The 23043-nt window shown below is 42.1% G+C and overlaps 1 protein-coding gene across 1 annotated transcript in view; it reads left to right on the forward strand.

Moving 5' to 3' along the window:
- Nucleotides 1-23043, forward strand: part of Arhgap42 (Rho GTPase activating protein 42) — a 224626-nt gene that overhangs the window by 115904 nt on the left and 85679 nt on the right. Inside the window, exon 4 of the mRNA XM_032909333.1 lies at nt 15959-16030. Coding sequence (XP_032765224.1) covers nt 15959-16030 — 72 coding nt within the window. The remainder of the gene's footprint in view (nt 1-15958; nt 16031-23043) is intronic.

Raw genomic sequence — 23043 nt, forward strand, 5'->3', positions numbered from 1 at the left:
GTTTCAAACTCACAGCATGTAAAGGCAACCTTCCATCCTGGAGGCAACATCAGTAGCACTGGGGAATGTCAAAAGCCCAGGCAAACTGTAGCCAAAGAAGCCTCCATAGACAGCAATAAATGCTATGACCAAGATCGGAACACAGTGATGGGTGGGGCAAACTAGACTCGGGAGGCAGAACCCAGCACGTGTGGGCCACACTCCGCTCCGAGCAGGAACTTCCAAGTCCTTTCATGTGGGTGTGGGATAGGGTCCCACGTAGCCCAGGCTGGCCTCAGATTCACTTTGTAGCTGAGGATGACCTTTCTGGTTCTTCTGCCTGTACAACTTGACCAATGAGATTGCAGGTCTGTACCATCCCACCTGGTGTATGTAGTCCTGGAGATCCGATCCAGAGCCTGACTCTGTACCAGGCAACACTCCAGAGCTGCTCGCTCGGCCTGATCACTGAGCTTTAACATTCTAAAGATCTATAAATCCACGTAGACTTTATCCTATTTACCCAAGTTGCACGTTTTCATGTGAAGTCTGCTTTGTGACCCAGGAGAGTGACTGGTCCTTATATTTTTATATTTTAAACGTGTGTGGATATAAATGTGAAAATCGAGCTCTTCACAGGGTTCCTGCTCTGTCATGCTGTGTTCCAATTGTGGCTTGATACACCTTAAGGCACCACTGCACTGCGGTTAGCATTGAGCTGCAGAGGAACTTAGACATATTTCCACCATTTTGTATTCTCTATCTGAATGCCACGGTTAGATGCAGGCCCTGCAATTTTCCAGTTTAACCTATTATGATGTCTTTGTTAATTTGCACTTTTTCAGTGGTTGATGGTGTTTTTTTTCTTAAATATGGTTTGCGTTTTAAGCTTTTCTAAAATTACTTTTTTTTCTGACTTTGTGAGTGTCCATCCGCCCGTCCATCCATCTGTCTCTCTCTGTGTGTGTGTGTGTCGCTCTAGTGCACGTGCTCTGCCTTATGTGCTTTCCAGCGCATGTGCGTGAGTGATGTGGTGCATAGCCTCAGCTGGAGGTCAGAGGACAACCTGTTAAGAGTCGGTTCTCCAACACCTGACTCCTGGCCTGGAGCTCAGACTGTCAGGCTTAGTGGAAAATGCCTCTGTTGGCTGATCCATCTTACAAGTTTCCATTTTACCCTTTTAATAGATCACCACTCCTCTGCGGCTGAGCTGATTTTGTAGATGTGAACTGATTAGCATGAAATTATCAGGCACATCAAAGGTGCCTGGAAATTGGCACTTGCTGTGTCAATCCTGAGCATGGTCTGTGCTGTATTATATATAATTGAGGCACACTTCCAGAAAGCGTACAGTTCAAACCATTTCCCCTCGGTTATGGTCTGTATATGCCCCTTATCATCTGATTAAACATGGAGTACTCAGGCAGCTGTAAGCAAGTGTGGTATGTGTTTCTATGTTCCCTCCAGATTCCCCGCGCAGGAATCACTCTTGTCTTTCTCCAGGATTTAAGCTGGTATTTTCTAGGACTAAATCTGATTTTAAGTTTTACCATTGTGTTTGAATCGTTCTCCCCACATGAAATGCTGTGGTGTTTCAAACTCATGCTGGCCCTGTAATTATACAGTTAGTGTGATTGTGAAGGCGACCCCACACCAGAATCTCTTCTTGTTAAATATTCCTGTGTCGTGCGTGCGTGTGTGCGTGCATGTGTGTGTGTGTGTGTGTGTGTGTGTGTGCGCGTGCGGGCATGCCTGTGTTTACCAATATTGCCAGGTACCCTCCCATGCCACTCTCTATTTGATTCCTTTGAAGCAGAGCTTCTTTCCTTGAACATGGAAAGAATTAATTTACTTTAAATAGAGTGGCCAAAGCATTTATTTTCGTGATTGAATCCTGTTAAAGAAAATGCTCTGAAATTTTCAAAGTTGCTTCTCAGTAACTTAGAAGAGAGGCGAAAGCTGTCCCTAAATCTACATTAATTTCTAATGGGAAACCGTGAGAAGTCATTCCTGTCAGATCTAGGAAGATGGTGCTCCATTAGTGTTGTCTGCTGTCACACAGTGAAACAATCTTACGATGATGATCTTAGCCTGTGCCACTCTCACTCCAGAAGGGACACTATCTGTCCTATACTCACTATACAAAGTTGTCATTTTGCTTAGCTCCACATTATTTTCAGTTCAGTCTAACGTGGACATTAAAGACGCAGACTCAGTGTATAGATAGGCTATGGTATATTGCTTCTTGATAAAGCAGGACCTACGTGTCTGGATCAATAAACTTTTATATTATGAGACAACATCCACGTTACTTATGACACAAAGCTCCCTGTCATTCACCCAGAGAGCAGTTGCTTTAGTTTTGCCGGCCCTTCCCTGTGTGGAATCACAGATAACGATTACAAACAGTTGGGCCTGTCTCATGGGAAGTTCCTGGCAGCTTGCATCAAGGGGTTTTTCCATGGTGGTTTCAGGGTTCTTGCTTTTTTGTTTGTGCAGGCGTTGGGTTCAATTTCAGGTCAGGGGATCCTCAGTGGCCGTTTCTCCTCTCTGTAGTAATGGACTCTGGAAACCTCAGGAGGGACACAACCTTACACACACTAGTGTGATGAACAAGGGGTGTTCACTGTAATATAATTCAGTCTTGTGTCCCTTAACCACATTCTGCACTCATGAAATAATCTTGACCCTGGCCTGTGAGTCTCAGGGCTTCGTGTACTGTGGCTGTTGCCAGAGCCTGTGTCATAGGCTTCTCTCTCTGCGCTTCTGCCATTTTGGCTATGTGTCCAGACTCTCAGTGTGGCAAGCACACATGTCCTGCTCAGGGCATTCATACCTGTTCTTCTTTTTACCTCAAAATCCTCCAGAGCATTGAGTAGGGGTTGAGGAGCATGGAGTTGTGGGTGTGAGGAGTGTGGGGTGTGAAGAGTATGGTGTGTGGGGAGTGTGGGGGTGTGGGGTGTGGGGGTGTGAAGTGTAGGGATGTGAAGTGTGGGTTTGTGAGTGTGGGTGTGGCATGGAGGGGTAAGGAAGTTCAAGCCACAGTTTCAAGCTTCACTCTCCCCAAGCCCTTTGCTTTTCTTTTTGTTCGCTTTGTCTTAGAGCTGTGCTTTATCCAGACAGTGCTTTATCACAACAGTCTGAGAAGACAGTTGATCTACATCTTGAAGACCTCTTTACTGTCTTGTCTTTAACCAGCCTGTACATGGGAAGGAAAACAGCCATGGCCCTCTGGTCAGGTCAGGGAGTCAGTCTTGTCTCTGAGGTACCTGGTGTTAGTGTTTTTTTTGTTTTTTTTTTTTTGTTTGTTTGTTTTTTTTTTTTTTTTTTTTTCCTGTGGTGTCTCCTCTCCATAGGCAGGCAGAGGTTTGCAGACCCCAAGGCCACCAAGGCATTTTTTTTCACACACAACCATTTTACCTTCACCATCTCTTCCGCCGTTTAAGATCAGCAGCAGAGGGTCAAGTTCTCAGAACAAATTGCTCTGACCTGTACCTGCCAGGTTAAGGTATCGCCCTCTCAGCTCTCTGTTTTGTTTTCATTCGGGTGCCTCTCCTTATTTGTTGCTGCTTTAAGTATTATTATTATTATTATTATTATTATTATTATTATTATTATTATTATTATTTTGCTTATTATTTTGCTTATTTAATGGTCTTCCTGAACTTCAATATAAGCTGTGAAAGAGGAGAGGCATTGTCTTACAGAGTACTTGCTTATAGTGCTGATTTACATTAATTAACATTTATTAACCCAGGAATTAGTGGTTGAAACATTGTGAGCTAATCCCCAGACCCACGTCACTATGGTTTACCATACTTAGTTTGTGATTAACTGAATTCTTACCTGGCGGTTATAAAGTGTAGTTTTTGAGTGTTTCTTCTGGTTGGATAGTAATCTCACGTTTTCTATCATACTAATTGATGTAGAAGAGACCACCCCGCTGTAGCCAGTACATTCCTAGGCAGGTAACTGCAAAAGGTACTGTGGTGAGGTGGGGGCAAGCCAGAGAGTGCCAGCATGGAGGCAGCATTCTCAATGGCTCCTGCTGTGCTTTCCTGGCTGTGGGGAGTCCTGGTTGAAGGGAATGGCTGCAAGCAGGAGGCAGTGGTCCTGATTTGAGTTCCTTCCCTGCTCTCCCTCAGTGATGGACTTAGATCTGGAGGTGTAAGAACACATGAATCCACTCTTTCTCTATGTTGCTTCGATCAGTTTTATCACAGCAACAGAAGGAAAATAGGGTGTACGTGGTATTGAGCCATCCATCCTGTTCCAGGGGCAATTGCCTTTCAGAACACTGAACTCAAACTGGACTGCCTGGAAACCAGAAGATACCAAGTAAACGGAATGATCCAGAGAAGGGATCAGGGTCTTCACAAAGGTACTAGTAGAGTGGGAAGGATTGAAGGCAATGTCCTCTGAGTTGCAGATAACTAGACCATAGGTTCCCCACGAATGGTCCTTGGTGAGTGTATTTAGTGAAGAGACAGGGTGTTGGGGGTCTGCCTGGTTAAATGTGCACAGGAACACTAGAAGGAAAGCAAAATAAAGCAGGAGAGCAGAAATGGGCCCTGTGGGAGCAGCTAAAGAGGTAAACAACTTTCCAGGTTGGCCATTGCCCTCCTCTTCTGTTACCCCCCTTAGTTTTGCGCACGTGCTCCCCTTGTACTTGGATCCTGTAGGACCGTGGATAGAGTGTTCTCTGCCTGCAAAGCTGAAGGCAGCAAGGAGCTATGTGTCATGACTCAGTCTTCCAAGGTTGCTATGTGTCTAATTGAATCGTTGGCACACAGTGATAGGCGTGCCATTGCTCATTCATCCCCAATAAATGGCCAGGGACGGGGGTCAGGTTGCTCTGCCAGATAGCATTTAGCATGCCTGGTCTCCCTGCCCCATTCCAGCTTCTTATTCAAGATCCATTTCCAAAATGGTAGGTTCCAGAAGATAATGTTGAGAGGCTCAGATTTCAACACCCAGTAGAAGGTGATCTGCATTCATTATTGGCCAGGGTGTTTTCTTTCCGCAAAAGTCACAAGGAGGAATCTATAGTCTCAGGCTTTATCTTTTCCGGTGGTTCATAAAAAAAATCCCATACTCAATTAGTGCATAAATGGATGGGATGCTCTTTGAGGCTGAGCTGGAATTTGATTAGGAAAGTGCTGTTAGCATGCACAAATGCCAAGTCAACACTGAGCATAATCTCACTTAATTTAGTAAGAGTTAGCTCACTTGTTTAGTGTAAACCCCCCCCCCAAAAAAAAAAACTGTATCAATCTCCAACTCTGTATAAAGCAGGGTGGCAAAGGACAGACATTTCAACTCAGGAAAGACACAGGAAGAAAGATCAGAAATTCAAGATTCTTCTTGGTTACTTTGAGAGGTGGAGGTCATTCTGGGCTCCATGCAGCTATGTCTCAAAAATAAATGAACAGTGTTATGACATTTTGTATACGCTGTCTCTTCATATCTTCTCCATCTCTAACCAGTGGATTTGTGTTGATAAATACCTTAGATTTTTTTTTTTGTCTAATAGCTGCACTCCATAATGACTACTGCTTAAGCCACTAAGAGGTACAAAAGGAAAGTGGGAAGCACCCATGTTGTGGTTGGGAAGCTGACAGGTTCATAGCACACTGCCAGAGTAGTGTGGTGGTCTCTATCATTTGGGAATCTCAAGAAATTCCTTTAAGACTTAAACAAGGAGCAGTAAGGGCAGATCAGTCAGGTGATGGCACAGCCTGAGACTTCTGTGGTGGAAATGTTTCAATAGATGGGCAGTGAGACGGGTGAGCCTGGGAAGCATGGGTGTGAGCTTGAGCCTGTAGAGACGGCTCTACCTGGGAGGAGAGATGGCTTGCAGTGTGTGAGAGGAGGGGGAATTTTGAAGCACAGGTTAACCTCTTCTGAGGGTCTTTGGTTGTTGGCCTAAGAGATGATTAGAGGCAGGAATTAATCTCTCTTTTTGTTTAGATACCACCATCATCTCTGTGGGAAACCAAATACAAGGTGTGTGTGTGTGTGTGTGTGTGTGTGTGTGTGTGTGTGTGTGTGTGTGTGTGTGTGTGTAAGTTCATCTTGGTAGGTTTGCCCAGAGGATGCAGCCACAGAGAGACATGATGGGATGCTTTGGTAATGGAGATGTCCTAGAAGGAGAAGCCGTAGTTACTTGACTGCTTAGACCGGTTGCTGATTCTGGTATTCACTAGAAAGGACAAGGCCTGAGAGGAACCCGAACCTATTGGAAGCTGAGTTCGTGAGATACCATGAGAGAGGAACACTTCTTTTCAGACTTGGAGCTTAGTAAGTCTGCGTCTGTCAGAGACAGGCCATGAATCTTTACCTCACCTGCCTGTTCAGGCATGTGCGTGGCTCCTGGGGAGAGTATGGGCAGTCTTATCTTAAACTGTAAGATAAGTGTGGGTTCAGATTATCTGTCTTCCTTTTGTCCTGACAGATAACCCCAGAGAATTCATCCACATCAAAGGCCCTGATGTATACCTAGATGCTGGCCTAACAAGAGGCAGGGCAGGCCTGGGACAGAGGCACAGCATCAAAAGCACTGACCCTAATAGCTCTGTGTCCATGGGTTCACATTAGTGTGGACAGCTGTTTGTCTTTTGAAGGTTGTAGCACTCGGACGAGTTTTATTTCATTCCTGAATTCTCCATCTCACATCAATGTTATATAATTAATTGGCTATATCACTTAAACTGCTATATTGATTAACTTGTGACTAGTTAAAAGATATTGTTGAGAATTTGTATGCTAGGATCTCATAGGATATTATTAAAAGAAAAGTGTTACAAACAGGATGTGGTTGCTGACTGTGAGAGGGACGGGCGTTGTCAAGACTGTCTGGGGACCTGGATAACCATGAGATAGGAAATGGTTTGACAGTCAGGAGCAGTCTTTCAGGGTATGTGAACTGAACCCCTGAGGGGTTAGCACTAAAGCTCTTAATTTTTCAGGATGACAAAGAAGTAGACATCAATAATTTTGTTGTTTTGTCTCCTTTCAAGATTCTTCAAGGTGAACTGGTTTCCCACAGTGTATTGTGAATACTTGGATGTGTGGGGGAGACTGTGAGTGTCTCAGGCACTACAGAAGAAAAGCAGTTGAGAAGCTTAGTTACCTGGAGGGCAATCTGAAGCATCAGTTTAGCTCTGTGACCTGAAAGTGATTACAGCTATGTCTGGAGATTAAGACCAAAAGAGGTCAGAAGTTAATGATGTGGTAGTAACTGGCTGTGTTTTCTCTGGGGTCTCCATCCCACAGATAAGGGAAAGGAATGTCGTTTTTCTGTTGCCCGTCATTATGTGAAGAGAATCTGTTTCATTTGGCAAATCACTCATACCTCTCATATTAGACCTTGAAGAAGGGGGTGAAGGGATTTTCTCATTCGACTGGTCAAGAAGGGATTTGACAGCTGTGGAGTGTGGAAAACTGGCAGGTAGTTTATGACTAGACCTGGCTTTTAAGAAGACCAGGGACAAGGGTTACAGCATATGGGACTTATTTATGAGGTAACTCTTAGTCATGACTAAAAGCCTGTGCTCAAATGCCTGGGAAAGTTGAAAAGAAAAAAATTCCTGCAAAATAAATCATATCCCTGTTTTCAGATTTGCTGGGCCAAGGCCACTCTTGGCTATTCATGGATCTCCATAGTTCTCTCTTAAAGAGCTGATCTCTTCTCTTTTGATGACTTTCTCCTGGCTTTATTGTTTTTAACATCACAGAAATTCAACCAGTTAGCTTATTTGATTAAGGAATTATTTATTTAGAAAGAGTATTTTCTTTTCCTCATATTCCCAGGAGATTTTTTAAATGCTCACATCCGAGCGGTCCTACAGCGGTAGTTACAGTACAAATATGTTCTGTGCATTTATGTGTGCATGGGCACTTGCCCTCAGACATCTATATTGACCCCTGGTGTGTTATAATTACCAAGTTTCCCATGTTTATATCAAGAAAATGTGTGACATAACACCTCATGGAAGTTTTCTTCCACGGAGACTGAAGCAAGAGTGGGTTGTGCTTGTATGGTTGTTTTTAAGGGATACTCCCTTATCCCCTAATTTCTAGTACTTTAATTGGAAGACTTGCCTATAGGCAATACTTCTACTTGAGGTAAATAGCTGGAGAGCCAACCCCTTGCCCAGCCATGCAGATTCTTACCTCACTGCTATTTTATTGCAACAGCTTCATAAGCCAAGAAAAATCATTATTATTCCACTCAGCTTGACTTTTTTTAAAAAAAGAAAATCATATATACATATGTATGTATATACATAGCTTCAGCACCACATGAACCTGTACTTTATTTGGAATGTACTCTGCAGGACATGGCTTTCAAAATGATTTATGACAGGAAATAGAGCAGATGTATTTCAAAGTTGAAAGTCTCTGACAGTAATCTGTTAGCTCATAATCAAGTTCCACAGCTCTCTTTGTTTTTTAATTATTACTATTATTAAATATTTTGGTTTGGGGTATACTGATCCTTCAGGTAATGGTGTTAGGGAGCGACTTTGATTTGGCCATACGGCACATTTTTTCTGGGGGGGGGGGTGTTCTAATGAACACTGGTAGGATGGTTAGCAGGTTAGAGTCTGATCCAGACTGACTTCCAGCTCTGGCTTTGCGGTCTATGAGGTGTGAGTGATCTCTGGTAAGTTATTTTATTTCTTTGGGCCTTAGTGTTCCAAGCTGAGAGATGGGAATAATAATTTTATTTACCCATGGAGAAATTCTCTGTTCTGCTGAAAGCTCAGGGTTGTTGCTACCTGCGAGTCCAGAATCCCATCCCAGCTCCCCTGTGGGAGCAGCCTGTTTAGCTGTTCCCTTTTTGTTCTCAGGCCTAATCCTTGGGAACTGCCCCACACACATATATCCATAGTATTTTCTCAACTGTTGATTGCCATCTTAAGAATGCTGTTTGCCAAAGAAATACATTCTTGTCCCCAGGCAGAAGGGTGCTGAAATAAAGGTTAGCCCTTGCCACCAAGGCACATATGTAGACCTGTGTGCATATGCTAAACCTGATGTGTAGCCTTGCTGATTGACGTGGTGGAACATGGACCCAAAGCCCCTTGTGCTCATAAGCTTCTTCCAGCATATCCCATGCTGCATAGCTCCTGCAACTTCCCGTATCCCTCTGTGGCAGGCCAGCTTCTGTGTTCTGTTTTGCTTTGTTTTGTCTTCTTACACACAGCTCTATCTTGCTAAATTCCTGTGTTCTTGGTGGACAGCTTCTCTTCCCTGCACTCTCTCCTGTTTCTGTTAAACCGCAGTAAAGAGTTTAAGAAATCTCCCATCCGTGATAATATCTTCCATCTTTCCTAAGGTTTGAGCAATTGAAAATGACCTAACTATTAGAGAATTCTGATTAAAATATGCTGAAATCTAACTACTAAGACGTAATCTCTGTCACAACACTATGACTCCGGGGTTTGTTTAATGAATTTTTGTTCTTCCTATAAGCTTCTTTCCTTAAGCAAAGATTGTCAGAAACTTGCTTAAAATAATAAATTAGTAGTTAAATCAGATGAACAATTTTATTTTCTCATGCCAAAGGCGTTCTTTGTGATAAATAGAAGGAAGGGTACAATAAATCACCAAGAAGAAATCGCATTAAAATATATTTGCTGCTGGGGTAGAGGTTAGAGAATATATTGAATTATATCAATTTACCTATTTGCTGAAACTCTCTCTTCCTGCCCTCATCCAAAAAGTCATTTTTCTTTTCAACTCAATTAGGGTATAAAACACACAAAAAAGAAGTTTCCTGAGGCTACAATGAGCTCATCTCAGAACGCACTGTGTTTCTGGTTCCTGAGGTCTGGGGATGGGTGGAGGTCTGTTTGTCAGGAGCCTGGGGGTGTTGGTATGCCCTAGCTAGCTGTTATGGCGTTATCTTTGACCACCTCATATAGAGTTAACAGCAAACAACAGCATTGGAATCTAATAGTGGCGCCACTAGAGGCATGCAGGTCTGAGGGGCCCTGGAATATTAGAGGCGTAATCAGAGTCACCTTACCAGTATCTACAAAGAGGCCTTTTCCTGAACTGGGCAGGAGTGACTCTTCAGGCACCTGAGGAGAAGCAGCAGGGATCAGAGCACTTTTTATCTTTGCCTTGGGAACTCAGGTTCTGAACGGTGTACACAAAGCTCCTCTGGAATGGCTTTTGAGTTCATAGCATCTTTTTGAAAAGTCTACAAAAATGCTAAGTGCATACTCTTTTCCAAATTGAAGCAACGTATTAAGGTACACATAGTTACAGATGGTTGGGCTAATTATTTTCAGTAACCTTTAAGGCACCGATTCTAATTTGACCTCTCGGGAGGTCTTGTTATTTTTAGCTGGAAAGCAACCTGGGATTCTTTTTTCTTGGATTTCTTTACAGTGTCATCGTTTTTGGTTTATGTACTAAGAGTCATTTGTCGGGACAATGATAAAGCAGACAAGGTAGGAGAAGACACGCACTGCGGTTTTTACAGGTTTTTCCTGAATGCGTACTGACTTTAACGGGACTTTGCTCTGACACTGGCTCTCGTTGTACAGCCATGATATTTAAATGTCATCCTCTTGTCTTAGCCTCCTATCTGATGGGACTGTGGGTATGCAGCACCGCGCCGGGCTCAAAAATATTCTTTGCTTAACCTCTCCGTGATCTCAATTAAGAACAACAGCATGAAAAAGCTAAAAGAAGTGTCTCTTGGTTCAAATATTTTAGTACTTAGGAAGTTCCATCGGGCACAGCCTTGAGTTGTGACCAACTCATATCAGACTAGATGAACGTCTGTGATTGACTTTCTCTTTCTTGGCTTGATTCTTTCATGGTCGAATGACTTTCTGTCTCGTCACTGTATGGGAATATATGATTTTATTTTGAAACAGCAAGCTACAATGTGACTCATGTTTGTCAGAAGAAGTCATAAACCCTAGAAGCGGAGAGGCTGGTAGCCATTTGTCCCTGGTGACTGTTACAAGGGCTGCCTGACATTGAAGATGTGCTAGTGAGATTTCTTACATTTGAATTACAGTAGTAGAGTCTACTGTAATCTTAAGAAGTGACATGTGTTTGATTGCATCTCATTTGTTCAGCATGGCAGAGTGGGCTTAATAGGAAGCAATTTATGCTTTGTAAATCTTAATAAATGTACGATAGATATAAATATAAAGATTTGGTTTCTATTAGCAAGCTATGAAGTGAAGTTCTGTTATCATTACTTAGTGTGAATAACTTGTTCAGTGTTGCATAGCATCGGGGAATAAACTCATAACTGATATGGTTCCCACAGGGCATGATGCTGGACTCTTGAGTGTGGCCTTGCTTTTGAAAAAAGGGTAGATTCATGGGCATAGGTCTCCAAGCTGACATTTCTTTTCCCATATATTCCAGCATGAAATGAGTATCACCTCTAGTAAAAAATAGTTAGATGGAAAATGTTACTAATTTAAGTTAGAGTAAGAGTTAAACAGTTGATATCTAGGGTGTTGGGACTCACAGTAGAATATGAATATGAAGAGGCTAATACTCAGATATAGAAGCAACAGTTAAATTTAAGTAAGAATTAACTGGCTAACTGTGATGTTGATAGCTTGAATAGCCTTTTCTTTTTCACCATCATTGTTCACACTTGGAAGACATATAATAAAATGCATTTTTAGTTTTGAGATCTGATCCTTTACTACCTGTGAGTCCTGTCCACATGCTTCACTTCCACACCCTGTATGAGTTTTGATCTTTAGCTGTGGTTGACAAGTAGAAGAGGTTTGGTTGGTGACCTGGGAAAGGATTGCAGTTTGCAATGTAGAAATCTGAATTGTCAGTACCCAAGGGGTGAGCCCTACTGAAGCCTTCCAACATACCTTACCAACAACCATGTCAGACATGATGCTCAAGAGGAAGGACTGACAACGATCTGGGACACAGCAGAGGAAGGATGCTGCTTTGTCATCCCAAAGGGGAGCTCTGGTGTGTGCTTTCCCAGTTGTAAATACCCAGTAGGAGAAGCATCCATTTTTGTCTCATTGTGGATGTCGTTCAGTATTGACTGTCCTATGTGTACCTGCGTGTACCTCTAAAGTGTACCTGCAGAGACCTCCTTCTTTGCATGGACTGGCTACAGTGAGGTATGTACACCCATGTTTTCATGTAAATGGCATCATCTCTTATAGCTGTCTCAAACATCTGCTCTGGTTGGTACTATAGAATATGTTTACAGATTTGCTTCAAATTTGCGAGTGCTTTGGGCCTGTGCACATGTGCGGTAGTAATATCTTATTATTAGAAAGTTGCTATATAGTGAAGTGCAGTCCTTACAGTTAATGAGGAACTGTGGCTAGAACCAGCAGCACTGGTTTTTAACCAGCCAGGGGTAGGGGCAGTAAAAAAATGTAAGGAATCTTTATGATTCCTCTCATTCAGTGACTCTTGCTTGACAAACAACTTCGCAGCAGTGAAAAGCAGGAACCAGTCATTCCTGTAGACTAACACTTGGTCTTCCAAGCTCTGTAGGAAATTGTATCGTGGATGTGTAGTGAGTTTGGAGACTCTTTACTTCTAACCACATTAAAACAGTGGAATCCTTTGCTTTTGAGTAATGTCAGAGAATCATTGGGGCTGATTACCAGAATCACTTAAACACCAAGAGAAACTTAACAGCTTGGTTTAATGTTACATCCCACAGCTGCAGGAGTCTAAAAATCATCATGACAGAGTGGATTTAATAGGAGGAGTCAATGCTTTATAAATCTTAATAAGCATATGATAGACAAAAAGATGGCATTTCTGTAAGCAAGCTATGAAATGAAATTCTGTTTTCCTCTTCACTAGACTGAGTTTTAGGGACTCATCCAGTGTTGTATAGCATCAGGGAATAGGCTGAGAATGGACTAAGTTCACACAGGGCATGGTGCTAGAGTCTTTGATCTGATTTCCTTCTCTTTTCCCGAAAATAAGTGGAGTCATTGGCAAAATATTTTTGAATGTTAACTATGAGCCAATATCTATAAAAATAAAGCCAACAGTTTAGAATTAATAAGGGTTATAAATAATGTCAAGTAAGATGTTTCTAAGACTAAATTTTTACCACTATTTATCAAGACAATATTAAGATTGTTCTTGTAGTTTTCCTAAGTTACTCCTTCAAAGTCAAACCAAGTCACAGAAATGGAGTGTGGATCTACCCGAACTCTGTGACTTGATTGCACTTCTAGGAGGGACTTTAGCAGACCTTTTGTTGTTTCTTGGTTTTGCTTTCTAAATATGAGGAGACAGTGTCCTGTGTGAACCAAAATTGTATTTATCTAGATTAAACAAAGAAAATAGTAAGGTTTGTCACACAAATGACATCCTCTTTACAAACTGACTAGTGGATTTTTGCTATGTTGAGCACCATTTTCCTTTGCTTTTCAGGAGCAACAGTGTCTTTTAATTTTCTCACAGTATTATTTCTCACCTCCTTCGTTTTGTCTGTGGCTTAGAACATAACTGGATAATTCCACACATGATTGGGAGTGTGCACAAAGGAGAACCCACATTCCCCAGAGAGATGCAAAGACCAGGCTTAGAATAGCCAAAGCTGGTCGTAAATCCACTTAGTGACCTTTATTTAGTGTTAGCCTTTGTATCAGAATCTCTTGGATTTACATCCGCATATTACGAACAGCAGCCATTGACTGGACATATAACTCTAGATGCAAAAATTCCACAATGTTACAATGGTTTAAAGGAAAAATTACGCTCAAGTTTATGAACCGGTGGCAGGGCCCTGGTGGATGATGCCTTTAGATTTGTCTGAGTTTTGGTTTCTTTTACTTCAGAGAATTGTCTTTTAAATTGTTTGTGAAGATGAGGTGACTGCAGAGGATGGAGAGACAAATGTGAACTGAGAAACTGGCATGTGCCAAAATCATATAAGTAATTTAAAAACCGTATTTATTTCTCCTGCGGATTTTTGGACACCCCAAGCAGCCTAGGGAGGAGTCGTCTCGGGGTTACCAGTGTCTGTGCTAAGATGCCAGCAAGGCCGGGCCTGTCTACCACTTGAGCTCCTGGCACATTTCAGATGAGGGTTTGCAAGTGTGACTTCCCTCCTAGTAAGCGGTGGCTTTAATCTCTGCGCTGGGCCTTCTTATCAGTTCCTGACTTCAAGCCCTGAGGTGGCCCTGCCCACACAGGGTGAGTCTTCCCTCTTGTGTCAGTCCTCCCTGGAAACATGACTTTGGAGTTAATAATGCCAGGGTCATGGGAGTAGCATCAGCATTTTGGTTTTGCCTTTGTTTGCATTGCCTCTGGGCATTCAGAGTATGGAATTTAACAACTAAATTCAACTTAGGTTGTTATCTCAGTGGGGAAACACTTGCTGAACGAGTAGGAATACTTGAATCTGGATTCCCAGAGCTTTTTAAAGCTGGACTTGGTGTCACACATCCTCCATCACTCCCACCATTCCTATGCTGAGGTGGGAGGTGGAGAGCAGAGAATTCCCAGAGGTTCACAGGCCAGCTAGCCAGTGTGCACTGTCAGGAAAACAGAAGACCCTTTCTCAAACAGGAAACAAGTATGAAGGTGAAGAGAACACTCAAGATTTTCTCTGACCTCCACATGAACATGTGTGTCCAAAGTTCCAGAAACACACACACACACACAGAGAGAGAGAGAGAGAGAGAGAGAGAGAGAGAGAGAGAGAGAGAGAGAGAGAGGGAGAGAAGAGAGAGAGAGAGAGAGGGAGAGAAGCATACACACAGGCTTTAAAAAGCAAGTACAACTCAACAGAGACTAACCAGAGTTATGAAAATAAATGATGAAATAAGTAAAAATAAAAAATACTGGCATTTTATATAAGACTTTTAAATGCATGGAAAAACCATATGATTTCATGCTTACAAAAAAGCTGTAACTGGATAAAACCACATGTTTAAGTGAGCACATGTGAAAAGTAGGTTTTTCAGCGTTTCACTTGCTGCATATAGAACAAGTCATACAAGTTATACCAAGTGAGTGCAATGCGAAAAGACATCACTCATTTTGTCACTGGGTCTTTCTCTTGCTTGCTTTTTGAAAGTTGTTGTGTATGTGTGTGTGCCTGTGTGTGTGTCTCTGTCTGTGTGTTTGTGTTTGTGTCAGTGTGTATGTGTCAGTGTGTTTATGTGTGTATTTTATGTGTGTGTTTGTGTGTGTATTTTATATGTGTGTGCCTGTGTGTGTGTCTCTGTCTGTGTGTTTGTGTTTGTGTCAGTGTGTATGTGTCAGTGTGTTTGTGTGTGTATTTTGTGTGTATGTGTGTGTGTGTGTGTGTGTGTTGCCTCTGTTTGTCCGGTTCATGCCCTTGTGTCTTACACACCCCCTTGCGGTATCTTACCCACCCGCACTGAGAGATCTATCTGTTTTAACGTTTAAATGACTCTCCACTTGGACCATGGAGACAAAGTGTTCTTTGTTGAAATGAAATCAGATACTGTTTTAGTTCGGTGGAAATATCACCAGAGCCTTCAGGCAAATCCCAAGTGCAAGGAAACTCATTAGGTAAGAGAAGTCATGGAGCCTTTTTTCCCTTTGTACTTACGGAATTCTAGCAGCTTAGTGACAAGTGGAAGAGCTGTGCCAGTTTTAGGATGATGCCCAGAGAGGTGACATTAAACCAGTGTAATTAAAGGCATTTGTAAACTTAATATTCAAGACACTGTTTTCTTAGTTAAAATGTAGAAGTAATATAAGCATTCAAAACAGTTTCAGTACTCTAAGAACTTACTTTCATATTACCCACAGTTTTGTTAGTATTAAGAGAAATCATACATAAAACCCACTCCATTATCAGGTAAAAAATGCAATAGGATATGAAGTTTAGGAAGTTTTTATAGAATCAGGCTTGAGAACAAAAATTGCATTATATAGGCTAAACGGAGACCATTTTCAGTATTATTGACATGAAGTTGTATGGAGTTTAATATATATGCATTTTTAATTTCAGATTCAAAATGCTAATGATGTGTTAATCGCACCCCTTGAGAAATTTCGAAAAGAGCAGATCGGTGCAGCTAAAGTAAGTATGACTTTTTCCTTCTGCCTTCTTCTACTAATTACAGGTGATGTAATTTCAGATGCTAATGTTTTGAAATTAGAATGACCTTTTAAAATATTTTGTATTTTTAAATATTTTGTATGTTTAGGATGACATCATTTTAATTTTTTAAAGAAATCCTATTACAAAGACTGGAATTCTTTTTAGAAATAAATGATATTATTCTTCTGCTAAGTAGAGGAGATATGTGAGTGCTATGTGGGTTCCTCCTGCTCCGCAATGGTTGGGAATTGACTTTTTTTGAGAAGAGGATCAGGATGGGGATTCATAAAAGAAAAGAAGCTTTGTTCTTACTGGAAATAAAATAAAACATTAGGTCACTATATACTGAAAATGTTATCAAAACTCAAAAAGAAAGTTTTAAAAATTATTTATTCTTTGTCATATTTTCATGATGAAGGTTTCTATGGGGAAAAAAACTTTAAATACATTTGACAGAAAGCCTTTCTATTCCGGTTTATTGGGTCATTGTTGTGTGTAAATATTTGGAAATATCATGAGGAAACACACACACACACACACACACACACACACACACACACACACACACACACGTCCTAGAGTAAGCATGTGGAAATCTGAGGACATTTTGCAGCAATTGCTTCTCTTCCTCTACTCTGTGGTTCCTGAGGATTGAACTCAGGTCTTCAGCCTTGGCAGCATGTACCTGACGAACCATCTCATGAGAATCCACCATCTTAGACTTTCGTTTCCTGCACTTGCTAAACTGTGAGGGTTTTACAACCGGAAGCATTATCTTTCCCCCACTCTTTTTGTAAAATTTATTCTTTGACAACTTAGAACATGTGTCTGATATAATCTCATTAATATTCGTCTTGCGTTGCCTCTCTCCCCTTCCCATGGTCACCTCTTGCGTTACCCTCTTTCCCCTACCATGGAACTCCTTAGCACACCCCTCCTGTGTTTATCCCTGCTCTTCTCTGTATGGGACTTCTTGTAGTCAATCTGTGACAATCTGGGGGATTATTTTCTTCCCTCTCCTCCATCTTTTATGGCTGTAGCAATGCCATGTCTTACTGATTGGTCAGCAACCCCCCACTCTTATTTGCCAACAAAATTTGTCCTTTTGGATCATGTCATTCTTCCTCCCAGGAGAGCATCAGTGGTTGTGACAATAGCAGAAGATTTAATCCTAATATCTTCCATGGTTTGGCCCCTGGCTACATGTCATGGCACTCAGGATCAGACACAGCGGAAGCTTACTTTCCCCCAAGTGCACACACCTAAGCATCACGTGTTTTTGCTCAAGTCTTTCTCTCTCCTGTGGTGTAGCTTACCCTCTCTTCTGTGAAGTTCTACTGATGTTTTACGTGCTATGGCAGTGTCAGGAAGCAGACCTCCTCATTCAGCCCCTTTTCCAACACTCTTTTTTCTTTGATAAGTGACATTTTCCCCTCTCGAAGGACTGAATGAATACTTCTTTGCCTTGTTTCCCATAATAAGTTATCAGTGTTTGGCTTGAATTAGAGCTTTGAGTACAGTCCTCCACCAATTTATAGCAAATTTCATATAAAGAATGAGTCAGAACGCTTCCTGCTAATTAACTCAGCAAATGTTTACTTTTTGCATGGTCGCCCCACTTGGTAAGTCTAGTGTTTGATAAGATTAAGGAACGCAGCCGTAAACAAGAGACATAGGATCCTTACCCTGTTTCCCTTACATCTCAGTGGACAATACTCTAACGCCATACAGAATGCACAGAAGAGTGTGACCCAGAGTGAAAGGGAGAAGTGCGTAATGAGTGGACATCGGGGTGTGGTCCTCAAGCAAAGCTTTTTCAGATGCAAGTGCTCCGCCTCCTCCGTGTTTCTTAAACAGGATCCTGAGCCTCATGAGGTCTTCTCTTCTGGGTTTAGCATGGGCCACATTTGCCAGTTGATCCTGCAAGAGGTGATTTCAGTTGTAGACTGCTGCCTTCTCCCGGGAAGGCTAAGGAAGGAGCCTCTGCCCTCAAGCAGGAGCAGCAACACCCACTGGTTTATGTCCTGAATATCCCAGTCACTGGTCAGAACAACTGCAGATACACGAGGATATTGTGCCATTACCCACTAGCTGGGGTGCTAAATACAAACCCAGTGAGCGGGAATACCTGTCTGTCGTCTGTGTTGATTTGTTTCATGTGCCTCGGACCGTTCCTACCGAATTGTTAAGAGATCTTCAGTCAGGGGAAAAGTGAATTAAAAGCAAGTATCTTTTTCTGAAGTCAAGCATTTATTAGTTTTCTTCTGGGAATATGAAGCAACCATACGTGAGGGTATATGTCTTATTTGTTGCTCACGGCTTCTTTATTCGGAGATTTCCTTATTTGGTGTGTAAACCTAATTGTCCAAAGGATACTGCAACTGTTCAGTCTGTCCAGTGAAATTTTCCCTATGCATTTTGGGGCCAATTAGCCATCTGGGATGGGAAGACCAGGCTATGGATGAGCCTCGAGTCTTCCGTGGCAGTCAACGAACTCTCCAGCTTGTTCACCCTGTGGACTGGAGTGAAAAACGCTGAATCAAGTGTCTCTGGCCTCATAGCCAGACGATGGTGTTCAGCTGAAGTGGATCAGAGCCCTAACCACAGACTTATTCTGTTGTTGCTCCGTGGAGCTTTGAGACACCTGATCCTCCACTGTGGAAAGTCGGGCTCTTAGTGAGCTCCAGTTGTGGGAAGGAGGCAGGCTGTACCAGAGAAAGGCATTCAAGAAGATTAATGATAGGTGACTGAACTAGAGGACAGGAGACAGGTCCTGCTTTTTTGTGCATAGCTGGAGATTAGAAGGCTTATCTATAAACAGTTGTCACGGATGTATTTACTGGAAGGTTCTTGGTCTGATAGCATATGAAGAATTGAGCTCTATTGCAGGACAGACCTCTTACATGTGTTAGATTGAATATTTGCTTTAATTTATCTCATGACAATGTTGTTTATATTCTGTAAACATGAAGTGAAAGTGGGGATTCAAAACAATTACTATTAGCAAGAATTCCCAGTGTGTTGGATATACCCAGAAAAGCATTCTTACAGAGCAAGCTAAATCATAGCCTTCAGGGCTACTGTGCTGGAAATCTCTTCCTTGCTTCCAGAAGGAACAGAGGCAAGGCACAGCCACACCTTCTCCTTCACTCCTTGTTCCTGTGTAGATTCTGATGGTGAGGGTAGACAGAGTCCTTCGTTTCTTTTCCTTTTTTTTTTTTTTTTTTTTTTAAGACAGCATCTTGCTCTGATTTCCAAGTTGTCCTGATAGCTCATTTCGGTTCCAGACAGAGTGTGGGTTCAGTCCCTGTCCTTGCTTCAGCTCCATGAATGATAGCTTGAGAGGTATCTGTCATAGCATCTGTATTCACCTGAGTTCTTGCTCAACAACCACATGTCTCAATAAAACACTGCAAAACTAGAATGCACAGCTGTAATTGTCACACATTTTTAAAATGGAAGTGACTTTAAGGAGGTCCAGGGATCATTTCTTAGTGAGCCCCCCTCTGGTGGCAAAGTTGGCTACCACACTAGCAGTCTTCTGACTCTTCCAGGCTCCCGTACTGCTCCTCAGAAAACTCCTTTGTGAAATATTCAGTTCTACTCTTAGTAAGTAGAGGACTGTGCAGAATGCATATTAATTACCAAAAATCCTAGGTGTGGCCAAACCTCCTCACTTCAAACTCAGCTAGTTAACAGATTCCCAGGCTGGCCCTGCAGTCTCCAGGTCACACTAGATGCTCAACACTGACTACTTTCCTAGAGAAAAGCAACTTGAGAACTCCTGGCCATAAAAAGTGAAAGCTGTTTTCACTTCGGCTAGAAATGCTTTTGAAGATGCTGATTTTCATTTCTGAGAGAGTTTGAAGAGTTGAAGAGTTGAAGTCATGTGAACATTCGTCTGTGATTTTAATACAGAAATAAACAACGCAGCCATAGTCACTGTGAAGTTTAGCTCCATTGTTCTACATTGAGTTCATGTTGAAGACTGTAACAGAACACAAACATCCCTTTGTTCTGCCCATAGTAGTTCTGTCTCTGAACATTGCTTATTATTTTTAAATGTGCCTTGCATATGTTACTTTACTTTGTAGTATCTAGCAGAGAAATCCAGGCAGAACTGCCAGAATTATATCACAACCACAGCGTCTGTCCATGTTAAAAAAAAATGGCTGTAGTCTGCTTTGTTGTCTCATGCATATACATGGCTTCAGATGATCTTGGAGAATTGAGGACGTTCTGAGTGATAAAGCTACTTTTCACCTTGTGAGTTGTCCATGCAGTGCAGTGGACAGTCTTGGACATGTGGTGAGAGTAATCTGGAGGGGGTGGCTTATGGTTCACAGTGCTGGTTTGGTAGGTTATGGCTTACATTTTCTCCTGTTGTCAACAGGCCCCACAGGTACTGGTATGGTTTTCATGTGCTGTTTATGGCTACCCAGTGGCGAATTCTTCAATAAAAACATTTCAGTTCTCCAGGCAGATAATAAGCCATTGAATAGATTGAATCCACCTGCAATTCTCCTTGTTGAAGTTATTTTCTTAAAGATGCTATTTTTAATAAAATGAGTGTGGGTTTCTGTGTGAGTATGTGCATGTAAGTGCAATTGCCCATAGAGGACAGAGGAGGGCATCATATCGCAGTGAGCTGGAGTGATTGTTAGCCACCTGCATGGGCTGCTAGGCACTTAATTCAGGGCCTCTGAAACAGCAGCACATGTTCTTTTGTCCTCCTCCTCCCTCCCCTCCCTCCCTCCCTCCTCTGTCCCTCCTCCTCCCTCCCTCTGTCCCTCCCTCCTTCCCCTCCTCCATCCCTCCCTCCCTCCCTCCCTCCTTCCTTCCCTCCCTCTCTTCCTTCCTTCTTTCTTTTTCAAGTGTTTTCCAGACAGGGCTTTTCTGTGTAGCTCTGGCTGTCCTGAAGCTTGCTTTGTACAGTAGACTGGTCTCAAATTCGCAGAAATCCACCTGCCTCTGCCTCCCACGTCCCAAGATTACAAGTGTGTCCACCATGCCCTGCTCAGTATAGGTTCTTAACTGTTGAGTGCTCGCTCCAACGCCAGCTGTAGCATCATCAGGAGAGCACACTACCTGTGCGAGCCTGAAAAGTTTTGATGGTTAGTAATTAGTCGTATTTGTAAACAATAACAATGGTCACCCTTTGCTGTAATTAACCGAATACCCTCCTAAGCACTTTACATGTAAACTCCTCACTCCTCACAGCCACCAGCATAGATAGGAAGCTGTTAGACCATTCTTAGGTAAGGAGCCTGAAGAATGTAGAAGTTAAGCAAATAAGCTGAGGCGGGGTCAGATTTTAAACAAAGAGGAAGAAATTCACATGGCTGTTGACTAAGAACAGCATATTTAGGTAAATGCAAAACATATTTCTTTTCTTTCTTCATCAAAATGGATCGTGCATGAGCTCATTTGAAGAGTGAGGTCCTAGGAATACATTTTATGTTACACGAATGGAAATTGAAGCCTTGTTAACTAAAAACTAAAATCTTCTGAACATGAATTTGTGTTTACATCGTAAGGACAAAAACGTTCCCTGCTTTTATTTCAGAGTTGCTATAGGTGTGACTGTTTGGTGGGTTTTGTCTAAGCAGGTCAGCACATATGTAGGGCACTTTACCTCACATTGTATCGTAGAGGAGACAGGCCTATGTTGATCGTAGAAGGTTGATACAACGTGGTTCTCAGGGGTACCTTGGACGGACATTGCTTGGGTTAGACACACTGCACAAAGGCAAAGCACTACCACAGGAAGCTGCCACTGTTTTTACATGACTCACCTGAAACTCCAAGAGACTAAGGGGCATTGCCAGTAACCCAGAGGTAAGCATGACCTCCCTCTGGGACTTGAGTCCAGAGTTTTTGGTGCTGAATTCAGCAATCTTGGCAATGTACAGTGTCTGCCTCTTTCAAGCCAGCAGCGTGGGACTGTCTTGGCAGCTAATCGTGTGTTCACACATGTACAACTCCTTCTGAGGGATCAGCTCTGGTTGTCCTCATCACTACCACTCAAACCAGCCAGATGACATCACATGAAGATAAAGGTTGTCTCTGAGTAGACAAGTGTCATCGTCCATGGACTCCACATAGAGTCTGAAGGGACAGTGCAATAGTTAGGGGCTCACGACCTCCTGGAACTCCTGTTGCAAGGATTCAACATTCCAGCCTCCCAGAGCTCTGGAACACATGTGCTACATACACATGTGTGAAAGTAACACAATCACATAAAAGAAAAATGAAAAAGAGGCTTATGTCCTGATGTGTTGAATTTTTTTATGTTAGTCATTGACACAGCAGAGCCATCTATGAAGCTAGTGTTTGAAATTAGATTATAACCCAAAGCCCCCCTGCTGAACAATTTTTAATTTAAATAAAACAAGACATTAGGTGCTCATATTATAATTTAATTAAACCTAAATTATAGAAGAAATTACCAATATTTTCCCTGTGAGCAATGCTTAACATCACTGGGTGAATTCCCATACTTTGGAATGTTTTATGCATTCCCACAAGTTTTATTTTTGTTTTGTCCTTATGATCCATTTTTAGGTCTAATACATACTTTTTAAAAATGCTAGAACCATTTCCATGTGTCATATATAAATGGTAGTTGGCTATAAAGTACAGTGGAGCCTTGCTTACGTCACGGTAGTATCTGTGCGGTGAGATCTTGAGAAATACTGCTATATATTAAATTTATCTGCATTCTTCAGTGGTCAGGACTAGATAGGAATCAAACTTGTTTTCTTAAAATGAAGTCTTTTTTCCCCCCTTTCTTTTCTTTTTTTTCTTTTTGGTAACAAATCTAGTTTCTTCTGGTAATTCTGGGAAAGATGTTTCTTGATAAAATGATGACAAACTTTTAAATGTTTGTTTTGTTTTAAGACAGTGTTTCACCATGTACGTCTGGCCAGCCTAGGACTTGCTATGTAGACCAGGCTGTTATGTAGACCAGGCTGACCTCAAAGTCACAGAGA

The sequence above is a fragment of the Rattus rattus genome, chromosome 8 (assembly GCF_011064425.1).
Source record: "Rattus rattus isolate New Zealand chromosome 8, Rrattus_CSIRO_v1, whole genome shotgun sequence".
Lineage (NCBI taxonomy): Eukaryota > Metazoa > Chordata > Mammalia > Rodentia > Muridae > Rattus > Rattus rattus.